The sequence below is a fragment of the Falco rusticolus genome, chromosome 1, assembly GCF_015220075.1.
Source record: "Falco rusticolus isolate bFalRus1 chromosome 1, bFalRus1.pri, whole genome shotgun sequence".
Lineage (NCBI taxonomy): Eukaryota > Metazoa > Chordata > Aves > Falconiformes > Falconidae > Falco > Falco rusticolus.
This window is the reverse complement of record NC_051187.1, coordinates 13,939,922-13,956,995: the sequence shown is the minus strand read 5'-3', so window position 1 is coordinate 13,956,995 and position 17,074 is coordinate 13,939,922. Positions and strand designations below refer to the sequence as shown.

Sequence of the window (17,074 nt, the reverse complement as noted above, 5' to 3'; positions counted from 1 at the left end):
AGTGGAGTGGAACCAAATCACAAACAGGGTGTTGACTCAGAATGCAAAAAAAAACCCCCAGAACCAAAAAACTTAAACTGAGTCATCTCTACCATTACATGATGCATTTATTTTCTTCTGACATGCTGGAAGAAACAGAAAAATGTCTTTAAATCCAGAAAAGCCGTCAGTGAACTACTTTGGTATTATTTTGTCTCATTAACTCCTAAAATGGGAGAAAGGCCTCCCAGCTTTTCTTGGAACAGCTAACCCTTGTGACACGAGTAGAATTTTAAGGCTACAACACTACAGTCAGGTGAAGTTTTAAATTGCAAGTTCCTGGTGTTGACATTCATGGAGAGGGAAGAGGAGGCATTACAGGGGTGGGAGGATTCACATCTTGTCTGGAATTTCATCACTGTCTGTAGAAGGGAAAAGCACAGTTGCCCTCCCCAAAGAACTGACCCCCATGACTTCAGCTGAAATAATTCCACTTCAGTGAGAAGTTGCCGTGTTTAATTTCTCTGAAGTCCACTGAGGTACAAGAGTACAAGGCGTTATCTAAAGATCACCTGGAACTTTCAGTTTGTGATTGTTTTCTTTTAAATGAAAGGCTGGCATATCTTGACCATGCCATAGTTCTCGTGAAACGCATTTGGTGGTTTCGGTTGTTTCTTGCTGTGTGAGAGTGGCTGTATTTAGGCAGAGGTTGAGATGCTGGACTTAGCCGTAAATCATGCCAGTTTTGCCATTTTGGCATATTTTAATAAACAGTGACTAATTTGTAGCTTTTAATATCCTGTATCTTAAAAAGAAATTTATATTCTGGAGAGCAATGGCATATAAGGTGAAGAAGCAGGCCTTGTGAAATGAGCAGGAAAACTCATGAATAGGAGCGCATTTAACAGATAAAGCAGAATAGATCTCTACTGGTCTAGGTATCAGCAGTTTGTATTTCAAAGGAAACTTGATTCCTTGTTCCTAGGTCAGTATTGGTTGGTTCATAGATTGCTAGCAGACTGAACAAACTCAACTTGACAATGTTTTAGGTGTTAACATCTTCATCTCATGTTTACTTGTATATGTTATCTGTTTCTTGTCTTAAGTAAAAAAATCACTACTAGGAAACTGAGATGGTAGCAGAAGCAATCACACTGTAGATGTTTTGAATTCTAAATGGAAAACCATCAGGTTTCATTTTTGCTACTCTCTCTTTAGTGCCTTTTAAAAATAGTGGCTGAGTGCTGTAAAACTGGAGTTTCATAATACTGCTAGAAATTCAAACCAGCATCCTACCAAATACCTGGTTTGTGGGTTATAGTGGCTATCAAGTACTAATTCTTAAAAGAACTGGTATGTTTTGAAGGCCGTGAAAAACCTCAATACTGAGTTCCAGTGTCTTCTAATTCAGAGAAGGAGTGAGGCTGTATGGGACCTCTGAAGATTTTTATAGCCCAATTCCTCTGCTCAAAGTAGGGTCGCTTAAAGCAAATTGCTTAGGGCTGCCTCCAGTCAGGTTTTGAGTATCTCCAAGGATGGAGACTCTGTAAGTCAACTGGGCAACCCGTTCCAGTGCCCCCTCAGTAAAAAAGTTCGTTCCTATATTTAAGTGGAATTTCCTGTATTTCAATTTGCACCTGTTGCCTCTTGTCCTTTCACTTACTATCATGAAGAGGACTCTGGCTCCATCTTCTTTACTTCCTCGTGTCAGGTATACACATCGATAAAATTTCCCCCACATACCCCAAGCATTCAGTTCTCGAGGCCAAACAGTCCCATTTCTCAGCCTCTTCTCATGTCAGATGCTCCTGTCCCTTAACCATCTTTGTGTCCCTTTGCTGGTCTTGTGCCAGTGAGTCCATGTCTGACTTACACTGAGGGGCCCAGAACTGGACACAGCAGTGCAGATGCTGTCTCAACAGTGCTGAGCAGAAGAGAATGATCACCTCCCTTAACCAACAGACACTCTTCCTAATGCAGTCCAGGATATGGTTGGCATTCTGCTGCAGGGGCACATTGCTGGGTCAAGGTCAACATGTTATCCACCAGGATCTTTGGGTCCTTTTCTGCAAAAGCTGATTTTCAGATGGTTGGTCCGCAGCCTGTACTGTTAAGTGGAGTTATTCCTCACCAGATGCAGGACTTTGCACTTCAGTTGGTTGAATTTAATGCAGTTCCTTTTGACCCATTGCTCCAGCCTGTTGCAATCCTTCTGAATGGTAGCAGAACCATCTGGTGTTGCAGCTACTCCCCCCAGTCTTGTATTGTCTGCAGGCTTGCTGAGAGTACAGTCTGTTCCATCATCTAGGTCATTAATAAAGATGCTAAACAGGACTGGACCCAGTAATGACCCCTTGGGGTACACCAGTATTCACTGGCTTCCAGCTGGACTTTGTGCTGCTGATCACAACCCTTCAAACCTGGTGGTTCAGCCAGTTTTCAGTCCACCTTACTGTCCCCTTATGTAGCCCACACTTTCTCAGATTCTCTGTGAGGATGTTATGAGAGAGTGTTTGAAAGCTTTGCTGAAATAGAGAGAAACAACATCCAGTGCTTTCCATTCATCCACCAAGCCAGTCATCTCATCACAGAAGGCTATCAGGTTAGTTAGGCATGATTTTTCCTTTGTAAATCCATGATGACTACCAGCAGTCACTTTCTTGTCCTTGTGTTTGGAAGCAAAGCGCAATGACCAGTAGCTTACTTCTTTGAGGCAGAATCAGAACTTTGATGCTTTTGTTCTTCCCTCCTCTTTCTTTACCTGAGAAATCAGTGTTCCAGATCTGATTGCAGAACCCTGTAAGCTAAAGTGTGAGTAAGTGGGCTTCAGCACATTTTTTGCAAAGCTTTGCTCATCATCCCTGACGTAGGTGTCTCATAAGTGCTGTAAGAGACCAGGAGTATGGAACATTCCTTTAATTTGTAAGGAAGAGACTGGCCCCGTGTATAAATGTGACAATGAAGCTGACAGCAGTGCTAATCAAATTTCATCCTACAGCTGTTTCCTAGGTAACTTAACACATGCAGCTGTAGAAAAAACCCTGCATTATGAAGAGACCAGAAAGATCCTGTATCAATTCTCTTCAGTGACTGAAGAAACACAGTGCCAGGGGAAAAAAAAAGTGGATAGTGCTATATCATCCTCTTCTTTGTCCTCACGAACAGAGAAGATTTGTTCAGAGGACAAGCCTTTTCTTAGCCTACTGTACGAGTTTTATAGAATAGAATAAAATAGACTATTTTCAGTTGGAAGGAACCCACAATGATCATGTAGTCCAACTGCCTGGCCACTTCAGGGCTGACCAAAACTTAAAGCACATTATGAAGGTTATTGTCCAAATGCCCAAACACTGACAGGCATGGGGCATTGACCACCTCTCTAGGAAGCACGTTCCAGTGTTTGACCACTCTCTTTATAAAGAAGTGCTTCCTAAGTTTTGCTTCCCAAGGCCAGACAGTGGACAGTCTCATGGTCTTAAAGCTGATATCCTGAATGTTCCACCACTTAGAGCAGGTTGCTGTCTAGCCAGTCTGCCTGAGAAGTAGTCGCAAGTGGGTCTTGGGGTCTGTTTGGTCATGCTCCAAAGTCGATGAAGAGACTTTCGTTGTGTCTGTAACAGAGGGTGTTGCATACATGATCCTGTCGTAGAAAGGTATTAGCAAAGCACTGTGTTTCTCTGCAATGTCACTTCCTATTTTTCAGGTTACAAGGTTTTTTGAGGGAAACTGTCTTTTGCTCTATGGTCTGTTACTCCTATTTTGCATCCTGGTAATGGGCCATTGCAGTTATTTCTGGGAGTTTTGCAGGTAGTCACAGAGGTTTGTGGAAGAGCTGGATCTTGAAGGTCTTTAGAGAACTTTGAAGGCTTAATTCACTTGCCTATATGTAGGTGTTTAGTGCCATTTAAGACATACCGGAGTATCTAAGATGTATGGGACGAGCAAATATGATGCAGAATCTCAGATGACCTCTTCTGCTGCTGCTCTGGAAAGGCACAGATGACCAACAGCAGCTGCATTGGTACTACACACCTCTGTATAAGGACCTGAATCTGGTTTTTAATGTTGCTGTTAAGAATAGAAGAGCCTCTAATATGCAGGCCTTATTAGAAACCTCGTTTATTGTTCTGTTTGTCCACAGGAATTCCTGTGAAGAGATGTTTCTGTCTTGAAAGTAGAAATGTGCCTTACCTCCACAGATGTACGTAAAAGATGAGGCAGCCAAATATTTGTATGATTAATTATGTCTCTCTTCCTTTCAGGTGAATTATATAGAGCCTCTTCAAGAAAACAAAGGTTCCCAGAACAAGGCAGTATCGAAATACATGAGGACAGTGAGGTGAGATTGTTTCCCAAAACAAGCTGTACTGGTTTCCAAGGAGTACATTGTGAAAACAGTCTCATATTGTATTATGGAATTATAAACCCGTTGATGGTTTCGTGTGTCTTTCCTTTGTTCAGTAGATGCACATGCAATCACTGAAAATCATCAGAAGCATTTTAGATGTTGCAGAATTAACTTAGGTGGAAATATGACCCAGTTCTCTGACGAGAAGTTGTTAGGTCTACTTAGTACTTCAGTGGAAACACAGGTTTTGTGAAGCAGATTCAGCAGCAGTCATGAGACTGATAGTAACAGAACTGCTTTCTTTTAGAAGCAGCAAAGAATCTAAAAAAGTTATGTTCATTCCAGCTATCTGATGAAGGTCCTATGTCCACACATAGGACAGGCAATGGAAATGTCCATTTTTGAAGAATTCAGATCCTACAGCCCACTGAAAACAATGACAGTCTTTGACTTCAGATGTCATTTTGATTAGCCGTTAAAGCCCCTTGTCTCAGTCATGGCTGAGCTACTGCTGAGAGGCTAATTAATTTCATTCCCTTTGAGTCCTCCTGTGAAGGATACCAGTTAAAACCAGCTGAGAGACTTTTTGTAACAGTGACTTTAGCAATACTGACCTGCTTGAATTTTTCCCTCTGTTTTGAAGCTTTCACAGTTCCAACCAACCTATCAGCAGTGCCACTTACTTACAAGCTGGCATTGCCTGTGGAAGGACCTACTCTTAGCTTTTAAAGAGAATTAAATTTTTCTTCTGAATAACTGGAATGGGACCATATGGAAAGGGAAATAGAAAATTTCAGCAAAGTGGAACCTCAAAAATTTCGTGAGATCCAGTACTTAAGTAGATAGAAGGCAGATCAGCAAAATCCCTTCACAATAAATACTTCCACTGGATACTAAAAATCATGGGCTGAACAGAGAGTAGCTCTGTGGAACGGCTTATAATGCTCTAATTTTCAACCATTTCTTTATTACCATTAGGCAGGTGCTAAAGTTACCAATTTTTTTGTGCATGTTAACAACAGGTCCGCCCCTATCCCTCACTAAACTACAGCCTGAAGAGAGTGTGTGTGTGTGTTTACTTGGCAGCTGTTCTGATTAATGTTATTCTTGTTAAACTCAGAGCAATTCTTCTCTTTTATATTTACTGTTGTAGACTGTGACTTTTGTTCTAGAACTTAAGAATGAAGTGTCCAGAACATTGCCTGAGTCTCATTGAATCACTTAATCTAGTAATTAACAATCCTCAGACAAATACAGGAAATGTTACTGTTCTTTTTGTTGCATGTTCATATTTGGTCAGGAACTAGGAAGTCTCCAGGAATCACATGATCCAAAGCAAAGAAGTAAGTGGCAGTCAAGATTTATAAAAAAAAGTCCTTATCTTTTAATGTATTACTGAGTTGTTCTTTGAGTGTACATAACTCTCAAGGGATAAATAAGAAAAAAAAAAAGTGGAGTTGTCAGGCATTCAGAATGTTTTTCCAGTCTCAAGTAGGTAATGTCTTGTTTATTGTACACATACCCATAAATATGGATATCAGCAGTGATACATTTTTTTTTTCACTCTTTCAGTAAATGTCTGGGTAAGCGAGCTCCATTTTTCATATTAATAAGAAGTTGCCAATCTCAAAAGGCTGAGATAACTGTATCATCTTCTCCTGGATGTCTTTTTAGAACCTGTGATGATTTGAGTTAGAACCTTTCCAGTAAATGCAGGATCCTCATCCACGATACCTAGACAGACATTCACTTAGGCTGTCTGTGGATACTGGAATTCTTCTCCAGTCTCAATAGATTTAAAATAGCTTTTGATCTACACAAAGCTGTTTATAATCTTTGCTGATCTGCATCTGTGCTGCAAGGGTTTTCTGACAGAGCATAGTGTGCCCTGCCTAGTTCAGACATACTTAAATTAAATGGAACACAGGGCACACACATGCTCTGCGAAGGCAAATATCACAAAAGGATCACAGTGGGGGTGGGAGAAAAAAATCACTGCTAACTGCTTGTGAACACTGACACCAAGTGTACCAACACTGTCCATAAAAATGCGTCCTCCATTCTTATTCTGTTTTTCTCACAGGAAGGAGTTCAACACCAGAACTGCAAAACTCATGTGCTAATTTTGATCCTCCATGGGGGGAGCATCTTAGACACTGGAGGTGGGGACCACAGCAGCAAGCTGGCAGACATCAACACCTTCAGTTCTGTGTTTGAGAAAGTGACCCAAGCCCATTTCCCTGCTGCTTTGGGCCACATCTTAATCAGACTTGTTCCCTGCCCAGCAATCTGTTCAGCAGCTTTCTCTCTTGTTTCCAAGTAAGTATTTTAGTAAGTATTTCCAAGCAGTATTGTAGCAGATAGCTGAGCAGATAGAGAATATTCAGTAAGGGAAAGGATTAAAATCTTGAAATCTCTTTGAAGTTGTTATTTGTCCCTGTGGCTCTAGTGAAATGAGTTTAGAAATAACGAATGAAATCTTTCATTGGATGTATCAGCTTCAGTAGCTGCTCTTCCTCACTCACTTTTTCAGTCTTGCAATTCACTCATTAAATGAGAGAACCTTTTCAGGTAACACTTCTTTCTTTAGTGGTATTTTCCATGACATAAATATGGCATGATAGAGAAAGGAGAAAGAAACACACACTCTTGGGTCTGCTTCAGGTTTTCCACCAAGTGTAAACCAGCAATAACTAGTGAACTCTGTAGTGATGGGGAGGAGAGAATCAATCAGATTTGCTTGAGTTCTTTTCTGATCAGAGAACATTATCTTGGTTTTGTCTGAGGCTTCCCCTAAGTGATGGTGACTTTTATAGTCTTTTTGTTTCAATATAGTGCCCAAGGCTTCATTTGAACCTCATGTAGAGCCAAAAATCCTGCAGAAGGGTTAAGGAGGTCTGCAACTGTGTTTTGGACCATAAAGTGTGGGAATGATGATGCCTGGTGTCCAGATGACAGTTAGAGAGGAGAGATGGGGAATACATTAAAGTTCTGAAATACTAGCTGGACTTAAAGTAGCTACAGGTGTATAGGAAGAAAAGGTAGCAGGGTGCAGACCAGAATGATGGAAGGTGTGCCTGACAGTTCACATCAAGGGGGAGTACAACCAGGAAAAAATGTGTGTATGTCCAAATCGCTGCCCTGTAAAGCAAGAAGACTGATAGTAGAAGGGGAGGTGAAGTGTCAAAGAGTGTTTGGGAGAGCATCCTTGCCCAATTGGGCCATTGATTAACACAGGTCTCAGTAGTGTCTCTGTGGTATCCTATAACACAGGGCCTGCAGGTCCCAACTATCTGGAAGAAGAGCTGCTACTGTGGAAAAGTGTGTGCTGGCAGCCCAAATGAAGAGAGCTCGCACTTTCTTTCTCTGGTGTTTTTATTCCTCCTTGTTGCAGCACACTGTATTCTAGAATACTGAAATACTGAATAGCTAGAGTACTGAAAATAGGCAAGCTGGATGTTTGAATGTCCTGCAGAATCATTCCAAGCACTCACATAAGATTAGTATTGCCTTGGTACGTTCTTGCATGTATGTATGTATGTACCCATCTAGGACTGACAAAAGGAGAGATGATTCCCTGCTCTCACGTTTCTGCAGCTTCATGCCAGCAAATTTCATAGCCAGAACTCCAGGATGCAGTTATGAAACCTAAACTTGTAAACATTCCATTTAGCAAGCTGTAGGAGAGGAAGTGTGTTTTTAATTATTGTAATATTTGATCGAGGGTGAGCCAGATGACTGACTAAGCAGCAGCACAAGATCTCATTTGGTTTGAATGTATCCTCCATTTTCTGAATGTGCAGGCAAGGTGCGTGCCAAGGTAGTACAACCCTCAGTTTACCTTGTGAATTACGCTGTGTCTGTGCGCTGCACACCTGGGTTCAGAGGGATTCCACTGGGACTTTTCATCTGAATGCACCTATGTGGTTTTCCTCCCTGCTTGATGAATGGTGGGTTAAAGGAAAGGGATCTTTCAAAGTAAAATCACTCCACCTGGTAATTGGTTCAGATTGTTTAATCTGGTTTGCTGCCATCTACTCCCATCACTTTCAGTTTCCTGTATCTTTTCTATAAATCAGAAAGACACACTGTTTGTGCAACATGTGTACATTTATAATGCATGACTCATCTCCTGTGACGCTTATCTCTGTCTTTGCTGCTAAGAACAGGTAAGGGTTAAAACTAAGGCACGTTCTTATTCCAGCTAGATGACTTGGATGCCATCTCTTCCCTTTTCAGGGAGAAAAATATCCCTGAGTGGATCAACTGTTACGCTTTTTGTAGCATATGATTTGATGAGCATACGTTGATTCGCGCCTCAGACTAGAGCTCCTAAATTATAGTATTAGCCAAACTGAAGAACAGTAATTGCAAATTTAGGGGGGGTGGGGGGTGGGTAGAAGAAAACTTAAGAAAGAAGGGGAAAAGGGGCAAAACAGAAGTTAAATTTAGTAAAGAAACACTTAAGTAGGATAGTAAGCATATGAGTAATAAAATGAATGGAAGTATTTTATTGAATGAGTTTTGGAGTGCTCAGCCCCTTGCACGCTCCTTGCACAGTGGTGGGTCCTGCAGCTCTTGGTGTTGCATTTTCCTAATCAATTTTTTTAAAATACTTTTATAATTTAATTAGAAAGTATATGGAGGAGTCCAGTCATTATGATTTGACTATTTTCTATTCCTTACTTCTCTTTAATCCGGAAAGTGGAGGAAGTAAATGCATATATGGAATTCAGAAACAGCAGTAGCAAGTCCCTAGGACTGTCAGGATAGAGTGAGATAGGCAAACCATAAATGTCAAAGAACTTTTGTGCGACAGTTATCCAACTAATGTTACTATATGGGTGATTTGCCCCTCTGCTTTCTCCTTTCACTTCTGCTGTGGTCGGGTACTGTTGACCTGAGGAAGTTTTGAGGAGGGACCAGTGTTTTGTCTTGATCTGCATCTGGCCAGGTGCTTTCTGCATTCAGAATAAGATTTTATTCCCTTGTTCCTCCTTTCCTCCCTGCTCTCCCCTAGGCTGGATAACCTCTCACCCTCCATCTCCATGGTGCAACCTCAGTCCATCCCCACTGGCAGGTGCCACTGTGCTGTCAGTCACTTCTCCCCTGGGAGCCAGGTGTAGTCTTACCCGCCATGACCTTTCCAAGGTGGTGCTTGGGAAGGACCTCCTGCAGTGTCCTGCCCGTGCATCAAGATAACAAGACTTGTGCTCCTCTCAGCTCCAGTGATGATATTTTACCTGTTTGTCTCAGCTTCAGCACTAATACTTAGCATGTCCCCTATGATAAACAACTTCCATCTCTTCCATACGCTCTTTCAGTCTGGATCTTTCTTCCCTTTGTGTTGTGCCTACAATAACAATGCAGGATAACAATGGAGGTCTCTGCAGCTGCAACGTTTACAATAAAATAAATTGGAATTAAAAATCCCAAACCCTCATTTCATAGCCAATTAACTGTGATTAATTGTCTAGACAATAATTGCTCAATTTCAGTTTTATCTATATTCCTTTGGCTACAAACCAGCTATTTATTTTTCCATTGACTCTGTTTTGTGTAGTTCTCTTATGAATATTGTTTGCATTTTACTTTTATTATGAAAATATATGCAGGTATTTTTTTCCATTTCAAACATTTACTTCATAATTGTTTTTTCTCCTATGTTTGTTCCTTTCCCTTTCTGAGGTGTTATATGCCAATTGTTATAGTAGATGAGGCCTTCTTATGTAGGTTTTCAAGTTCTTTTTTAATTTTTGAGAGTTAGTATTCGTAACTATGTTTGCTGTGCATTTGGATCTTCTAATCAGCTGGCAAAATGAAGCTTTGTTAAATCGGTAAATTGACACAGCTTGGCAGACCAGCTGAGCTCCAGGACATAGAAACGTATACTGTTTTGGATGAAAAATACCAAATCATTGGAGTGCTTCAGCAGGAGGCAAGTGTGGAAATGTCCAGTGAGGGTAAGGACATGAACATGGACCAGCTTTCATACTTGAGTGTTGCAAGTCTTCTGTTCATCTTCCATGACCCTGTTATAGTCTCAGGGATGCAGGTATTAGCAAAGACACAGACTAATTCCATTTCAGGCAGCCAGCTTTCTAATACTGTGATAGCCCACCAAGTTCCTAAAGAAAGTAAATACAAAATACGATGAAGTTGCCTGCCTGCAGCTCTGGATGAACTTCAGATGAGCTTAACCAAAATTCTTCTGACTTTCCTTCAATCTCTAAAGGGCAGTCAACTTACTGTAAGAAAATCTGGCACACAGTAACGTACCTTGCATCTTGGTGCTCTGTGAATTGTTTTCCCCACTCATTAATAACAAGTAATTCAAGACACAATTGGCAAATATACTGAGAAACTTGCACATTCAAGATAAAATAAAGCTGACATCCTATCAAATCTAACTTAAATTTTCAGCCAAGTGACCTCTTGTTTTGCAAAATTTTACTGTGCAAACATTGACGTATGATTTCATAATGCGTGCAGCTTTGTTGCATCTTTTTGAAAGGGTGAGACACTGGGAAAATGTTTTTCTGTGCTTTTGAACTATATATCTGTCACACTTGTGTTCTAGGAAACAATATTCCATTGTGATGATTGGATTCCATTCTTTGATGTAGTAAGTTACCATATTGGAAAAAAAAAAAGTAAAATGGAGTAATCTCTGCTGTTCTAAATTATGTCTGCTTGTATGTGGAAAAATTGCACCATATATGTTTAACTACAGAAATGCCTTGTAGCGTGATCTCATTCACATAAAGCCGTAACTCCTTGAGGTTTCTTTTTAAGCTTGAACTCTGTGAGAAAATGATTATTTCTGTATTCTGTCATTGTGACCTGCAATGGCCCCATATCTGTTAATAAGTAACTGTTCATTCTCTAATGCTATGTGCTGCTGCCTCTTGCGTTTTTCCTGATGATAGCATGTCCTTCTTTAGCCTAAATCCCTACAGCTATGATGAGAGCTGTCTCAGCAGCAGTGAAGACCACATCCCACTGGCTGCCTTGCCCTTGCTGGCTGTTTCATCCCCTCAGTACCAGGATGCAGTTGCCATGGTGATCAGTAGAGCCAATCAAGTTTACAATGAATTTCTCAAATCTACAGATGGGGCTGGTTTTAATGGACAGGTAGGACTATTTTGTCATACATCAAAGTAAAATTCCTTTGGAGCAAGGCAGTTTCTTTTTAATCCATTGTGTTGAGGGGTTTGAGTTATGAGTGTAGGACAATACTGCCAATATGATGAATGAATGTTAACGTGGGGTTACCTATGCAAAATGCCTTCTCAGTGCCCAGCATGAGAAAGACACTTCTGGAATCCTATGCAGTATCTAACCTTACACTTCCTAAGTTGCTAGAAGATACTATACCTTCTTTGCTCTTACTAAGTATTGCCACTAAGTCTGGTAATGTAGAAGAGCCTTAGCTGTGAGGTAAGTGTGGTATGCGAAGTGGTGAACGAGCATGCCAGCCCAAGGCAAATGATAATCTATGTTACTGAGTTCCTTACACACCTGCTATAGCTGATAGAAAAATTGGAACATCTCTGAGTAAGAGCATAAGGAATCCCAACATTTAACTAGAGCTATTTCTTTTTTGCCTCCATCACAGTAGTAATAGAACAGTTGACTTCGTTAAAGTACAGTGACTTCCAGACTTCAGAAAAAGGGTGGGGGAGGAGACATTTAATATAAGGTACAGTGTAATCTTTGAAGGAAAGTGTGTGTGTCATTACACAAATTCTTTTCTGTGGCAGTAATAACATCATGCTGTGACGTATCAGTATTCTTAGACTAAAATTTGGTTTGAAGCCAGTTTTAATATCCATAGTAAATTATTCCTGCTTGAAGCATAAAAACAGCCCAGCTGCAGTGACAGAACATTATGAAAGGTGAGATTATGTAAAGAATTATACCAGTTACAGAAGTAACTGTGAAAACAATTATCTCAATAGAAATTGAGTGTTACGGGGGTTTTTTCTCTGATAAAACTACGAAGAAATCTCCTTGGTTTTACAAACCACATATGTTAGTATTTTTCATGGAAAAGTCTGCATGACCTCTGTATGCTCCACAGAATTTTCACCATTAACAATTACCAGCATTGTTAAAATGGAAGTGACTTCTCTGTGCTCTCTGCAGTGCTTTGCTTTGGTCCTCAGATAGAAATCTTAACTCTACCGCTGAATTAGTCCTGTACTTCTAAAATACATACCATATAACCTGACCCCCATCCTGTGTATATCTTTGCTTTCATACATTGGTCTCCTCTGTCCATTTATATTGCAAGTTCTTAGGTCAGAGATTGGCTTTTTGGATTTATACAGTATCTGCCGCAATTTAATTCCATTACATTAATGCCAATAATAATGAGGATGGATTAGAAATGGAATGGTAAATTGAAATCGAAACAGATACTGTTAATCCCACCAAGCACACACCCCCGAATGTGCTGTTAATTTTATTAAGGTCACCTGTATCATAAAATTTTCTGTTCTTCGTGGACTTCATTGCATGGTGTAGGAATCTGAAAATCAGAGAGTAAATCAGCACGCTGTTAAATTGTATACAACTTTAGAACCAGAATTATGTTAGGATAGATGTTACCTTAATGTATTTCAGTATTTTATTTTATTTTTAAAAATGCTTTTATCTCCAGAAATGTACTCAATTAAGAGAACGTGGTATGTGGAGATGCACTAAGAGGAGTTTGAGGTTTTTCTCTACATGCATCTTGAAGCATTTACTTTTCCTAACACGCTTCTCTTGAAGAAACCGGCACATCCTCTTACCCAAAACTTGTAGACTAATGTGGTAGTCAAGCTGCGTAAAGGCTAGAAACAAGTTAAAGTTTGTAAGGTGAGGTAATGTCTTCTGTTAAACTAACTGGAGTCGGGAACAACAGACTAGATGTTTGCTTCAGTTTGAGAATTGGAGAGGGTTGCTGGAACCTGTGCAACTGTAGCAGGTGTTAGCAAGGAGAAAGGTAATACAGCTCTTACCCATCCTCAGGCACAGGCAGGGGGTCAGGGAGAAGGAATCAACTCCTATGGGATGGAGAGGTGTTCAGTGGAATTGGCTTCTGAGGTAGATTCTAGCATGCCATGAAATTACTCTGACTACTGAATTCCCAGTTTTCTCTATGTATTTGGATTCCCAGGTCCATACTTTGAATGTAGCTTGTATGTTTATATTGAAAGTGAAGCAAGAGCGAATCTTTCTTAATACCTCATTTAGAACTCCCGTTCCCTTGTCTTGATAGAGGAGTACTGTTTTTAATCTGTTGAGGTCCCCTTCTCCCTATGACTCTGAAGGAAATGTTAAGTAGCTTGAAATCTTTTTTTGAGACTGGTTGTCTGATGATCTGGGCTTTTCAAGCTGGAATCTGGCTGCAGGCAGCTGGAAGAGTTCTAGCCCATTTGGCAGAGCTCCCAGCTGGTCAGAATAGTCCCTGGGACAGATGTTCTTGGCACAGAGCATACATCTGGAGATAAAAGGAATTGGGAGAAAGTGGCCAGACATTTTCAGCTGGAGTAGGAACCGAGGTGTAAAAAAACAGGAACAAGGGTATAAAGTAAGACTGCGACTCCTCTGCAGTGCTGTGATGCTTTTTGTTTCTTTTAAAACACTTGCTACATCTCCCCCAAAAATATTTTTATCTCCTCAGGTGTGTCTCATTGGTGACTGCATTGGAGGAATTTTGGGCTTTGATGCCGTCTGCTATAATTCTAATACAGCTGATGGGAGTCGGAACAGTAGCAGGAGAGGAAGCATCAGCAGCATCCAGGTGAAGACAAAAACTCCCCACAGCTGAAACCCTATAGAGTCATTCCCTGGCGGAAATCAGCTCCATATAAAGCAGAGAAAAATTGAGGATTTGATAAATTGCCATGATAGCACGGGATTTTGGTCATATATCAAGGAATTGCCGTCTGAAAATTAAGTCTGCAGCTTCTGTTTTATGTTATACAGAAATCACAAGTGAAGGCTTTATCTGTAAATCTTCTAAACTGGGGTTACCAAGTGCCCTTTATTGTATCCCTAACTGTAGATGCAAACATGTGCTCTCTCAGCAACTGCTGGTAGGCTCCTGGTTTTGCCAAAATCTTTTATCTTTCTTTCCATAATCTTTTAACTCATTCACATAGAGTCTGGAATTCCCTATGCCCCTGCCTGGGGGTAGTGTAGCATTAAGATGTGTTCATGAATAAGTTTAGTGACTGGTGAAAGAATGCCTCCTTCCTGATTAGGAATGCAAGTCATCTGAGGATCTGTGAATGGACTGCTGAGTGTAACAGTGGCTGTATGAGTGTTACATTTGGAGAGAAGGGAGGACTGATTCTAATTGTGATGCAGGAAGATCTTATGATAGTGAAAGCACAATGTTTTTTAAAGTCATGGTAGCATGTAAGCTTCATTATTGTGTTCAACACTTAAGATTAGTTGAACTTAAATTTTCTTTCTTATGTGCTTCAGAATGAATGAATATGGAGAAGGGGTGTGATGTATTAGAGTTGGCACTGAGTGAGGTGCCCGTGCTCCGTTCTTTGATGGTTTTGTGACCCTGGCCAAATTGTTTCATATCTTGACTCTTTAGTTACCTGTCTCCTCAAAAATGGGTTCTGATACCAACCTGCCTGGTTCATTGAGAGCTATGTGTGATAGGAGTACTCTTGAGCAGAGAGACATTCCTAAATACTTTCAGGAAGGAGAATTACTCCCCAATAAAAGGCTCTGGATTCTCAGAAGCCAGCCTTTGATAGTACCAACACTGAGGACAGTGCATTGCAAGCAAAGTACATGGAGAAATGGTCCTCCTGGATCCTAATTCTAAAGTGGGGTTGATTGTGCAAGGGCTGCTGGTGAATCTGAGAGAGGGGATCAGGCTTTAGGGAGCACAGGTTCTTTTGACTTCCCGGCTCTTAGACTTTCAACTTTCCTGTATTCCTCTCTTTCCTGATACCACAGAGCTGCTCTTCCCATTCCCTTCTCCATCTTTTCCCTTTTCTCCTCCCGTCTTCATTTCTACTACTGTGTGTTCAGAAGAACTAAGTATTCTTTCCCTTTCTTATCTTTCTGTCCATTGTTCTCAGCTTGCTCATGTGAAACATGTTCAGAAGGCTTCTTTTTTTACTGGTGGGGTTTTTTTTCCTCCTTTCTTGGTGTCTCCAGTAGAAATTGATCTCATTGGAAGAGTTTGAGACACAGAAATATAAGAGAGTTTTTTCCTTTACCATTTCACAAATATCAGGGCCATTTGTGAAACGAAACTACTTGGAAATAAGGGTGAGAGTGAGGTACTCTCAGCTGCTGCATTTTATGTTCTGGTTGTAAATCCCAACAGTATAGTAAATCAGGTTTGTATAGTTCCCTCCTTACTCTGTTTATTTCAAAGTGGTCTATAATAGTAAGCTAGATTGGTGATGCAGTGACCATTATATTCTCTGAATAGTTCACAGTTTTAGGCACTAGAAACTTGCTTTTGGAGAGAGAGGACCAGTTAATTTAGTGAGACAATGTAAATAAGGAATTAGGCTGGTACATTCTTCTATATCCCAGGTGAGTATTTATTGGTTTCTGTGTTGTAGTGTTTTCTGTATTTTAGTTTCCAGTAAATACAAGTCAGGATTATCCATAACAGATAGTGGTTTCTACAGTATAGGCAGAAATGTGATTACCGAGATCACGATAACTGTTGCATGTGTACAGGGGAGTATTTGAAAATTTACCTATGTGTTCAATAAAAGAATCTGAAGTAGGGCAAACTACTCTGCTTAGAACAGGCTAGTAACACTTGCTCTGTAAAAAACAGTCACATTGGTAAATGTCAAAATACCTAACAAATAAGCAAGTGTTGTTGTCGTTATCATCATATCACTCCTTGGGTTATTAAAGTTCAGAAGGATGACGTGAACTTGGGCCATCTTCGGAAGCGGAAACCCAAAGCCTTGTATTAGCAATCATTGTACTTGGTTGGGAACACTGTCTCTTAGAAAAGGAAGAAGGTTCTTGCTTGTTGCAACAGCTAAAATATTCATAGTTTAGGAATAGATGACTCTTTGTTACAACAGATGGAGAAAGTTGATGATTTGCTTCACGTGAATCAAGAATAAATAAAAGCTACCTGTGGGTGACTAATTGAAATCTCAACATTGATCCCATTTTACTGCAGATGAGATTCTAATTGTGGCATGTGGGGGAATTGAAAGAGCTTGTAGCGATAGAAAACAAGCTTTTTAACTGTTGAAAATACAGTGAGTACGCTTTATATTGATCACCTCAACATTCTTCTGACGTGTTGCCTAGTAGCTTCTTAAGTGGTATAGTGTATTTTTTGGAAATATATCTCACTCCCTGATCTGGCTACTATAAATGCTGATTAGCTCAGTTTCTTTTGCATTATACAAGAAAAACTGTGTCATGAAGGTGAACCTAAGCGCGCAAACCAGTGAGATTAAAATCTGGCCAGGTTTTTTGAATAGGTTTGAATACAAGACTTTTTTTTTTTTTTAAATGTATCGGACTACTATAAATTTGAACACTTTCTCTTCACCATGATGCCCAGACATGGTGACAGTTTAGAAAAGTTAGTTTCTCCGTGATAGTTATTCTTACCAAATAACCTTCTGTCTCTGAAATGGTTGTCAGGCTTTCCCTATTGAATGGCTGTTCAGTAACGTGTAAAATTAATTTGGTCCCAGTTCAGTCCCCAAGTGACTATCACATGAACAGATTGTTCAT

The 17,074-nt window shown here is 40.3% G+C and overlaps 1 protein-coding gene across 2 annotated transcripts in view; it reads left to right on the top strand.

The window, feature by feature from the left end:
• The window catches only part of PITPNM3 (PITPNM family member 3), a 119,021-nt gene that overhangs the window by 66,545 nt on the left and 35,402 nt on the right, over positions 1-17,074 (top strand). For both annotated transcript variants that reach the window (XM_037411017.1, XM_037411026.1), the window contains exons 4-7: positions 4,242-4,318; positions 6,411-6,646; positions 11,272-11,461; positions 14,001-14,120. In XM_037411017.1, the coding sequence (XP_037266914.1) occupies positions 4,242-4,318; positions 6,411-6,646; positions 11,272-11,461; positions 14,001-14,120 (623 nt within the window). The remainder of the gene's footprint in view (positions 1-4,241; positions 4,319-6,410; positions 6,647-11,271; positions 11,462-14,000; positions 14,121-17,074) is intronic.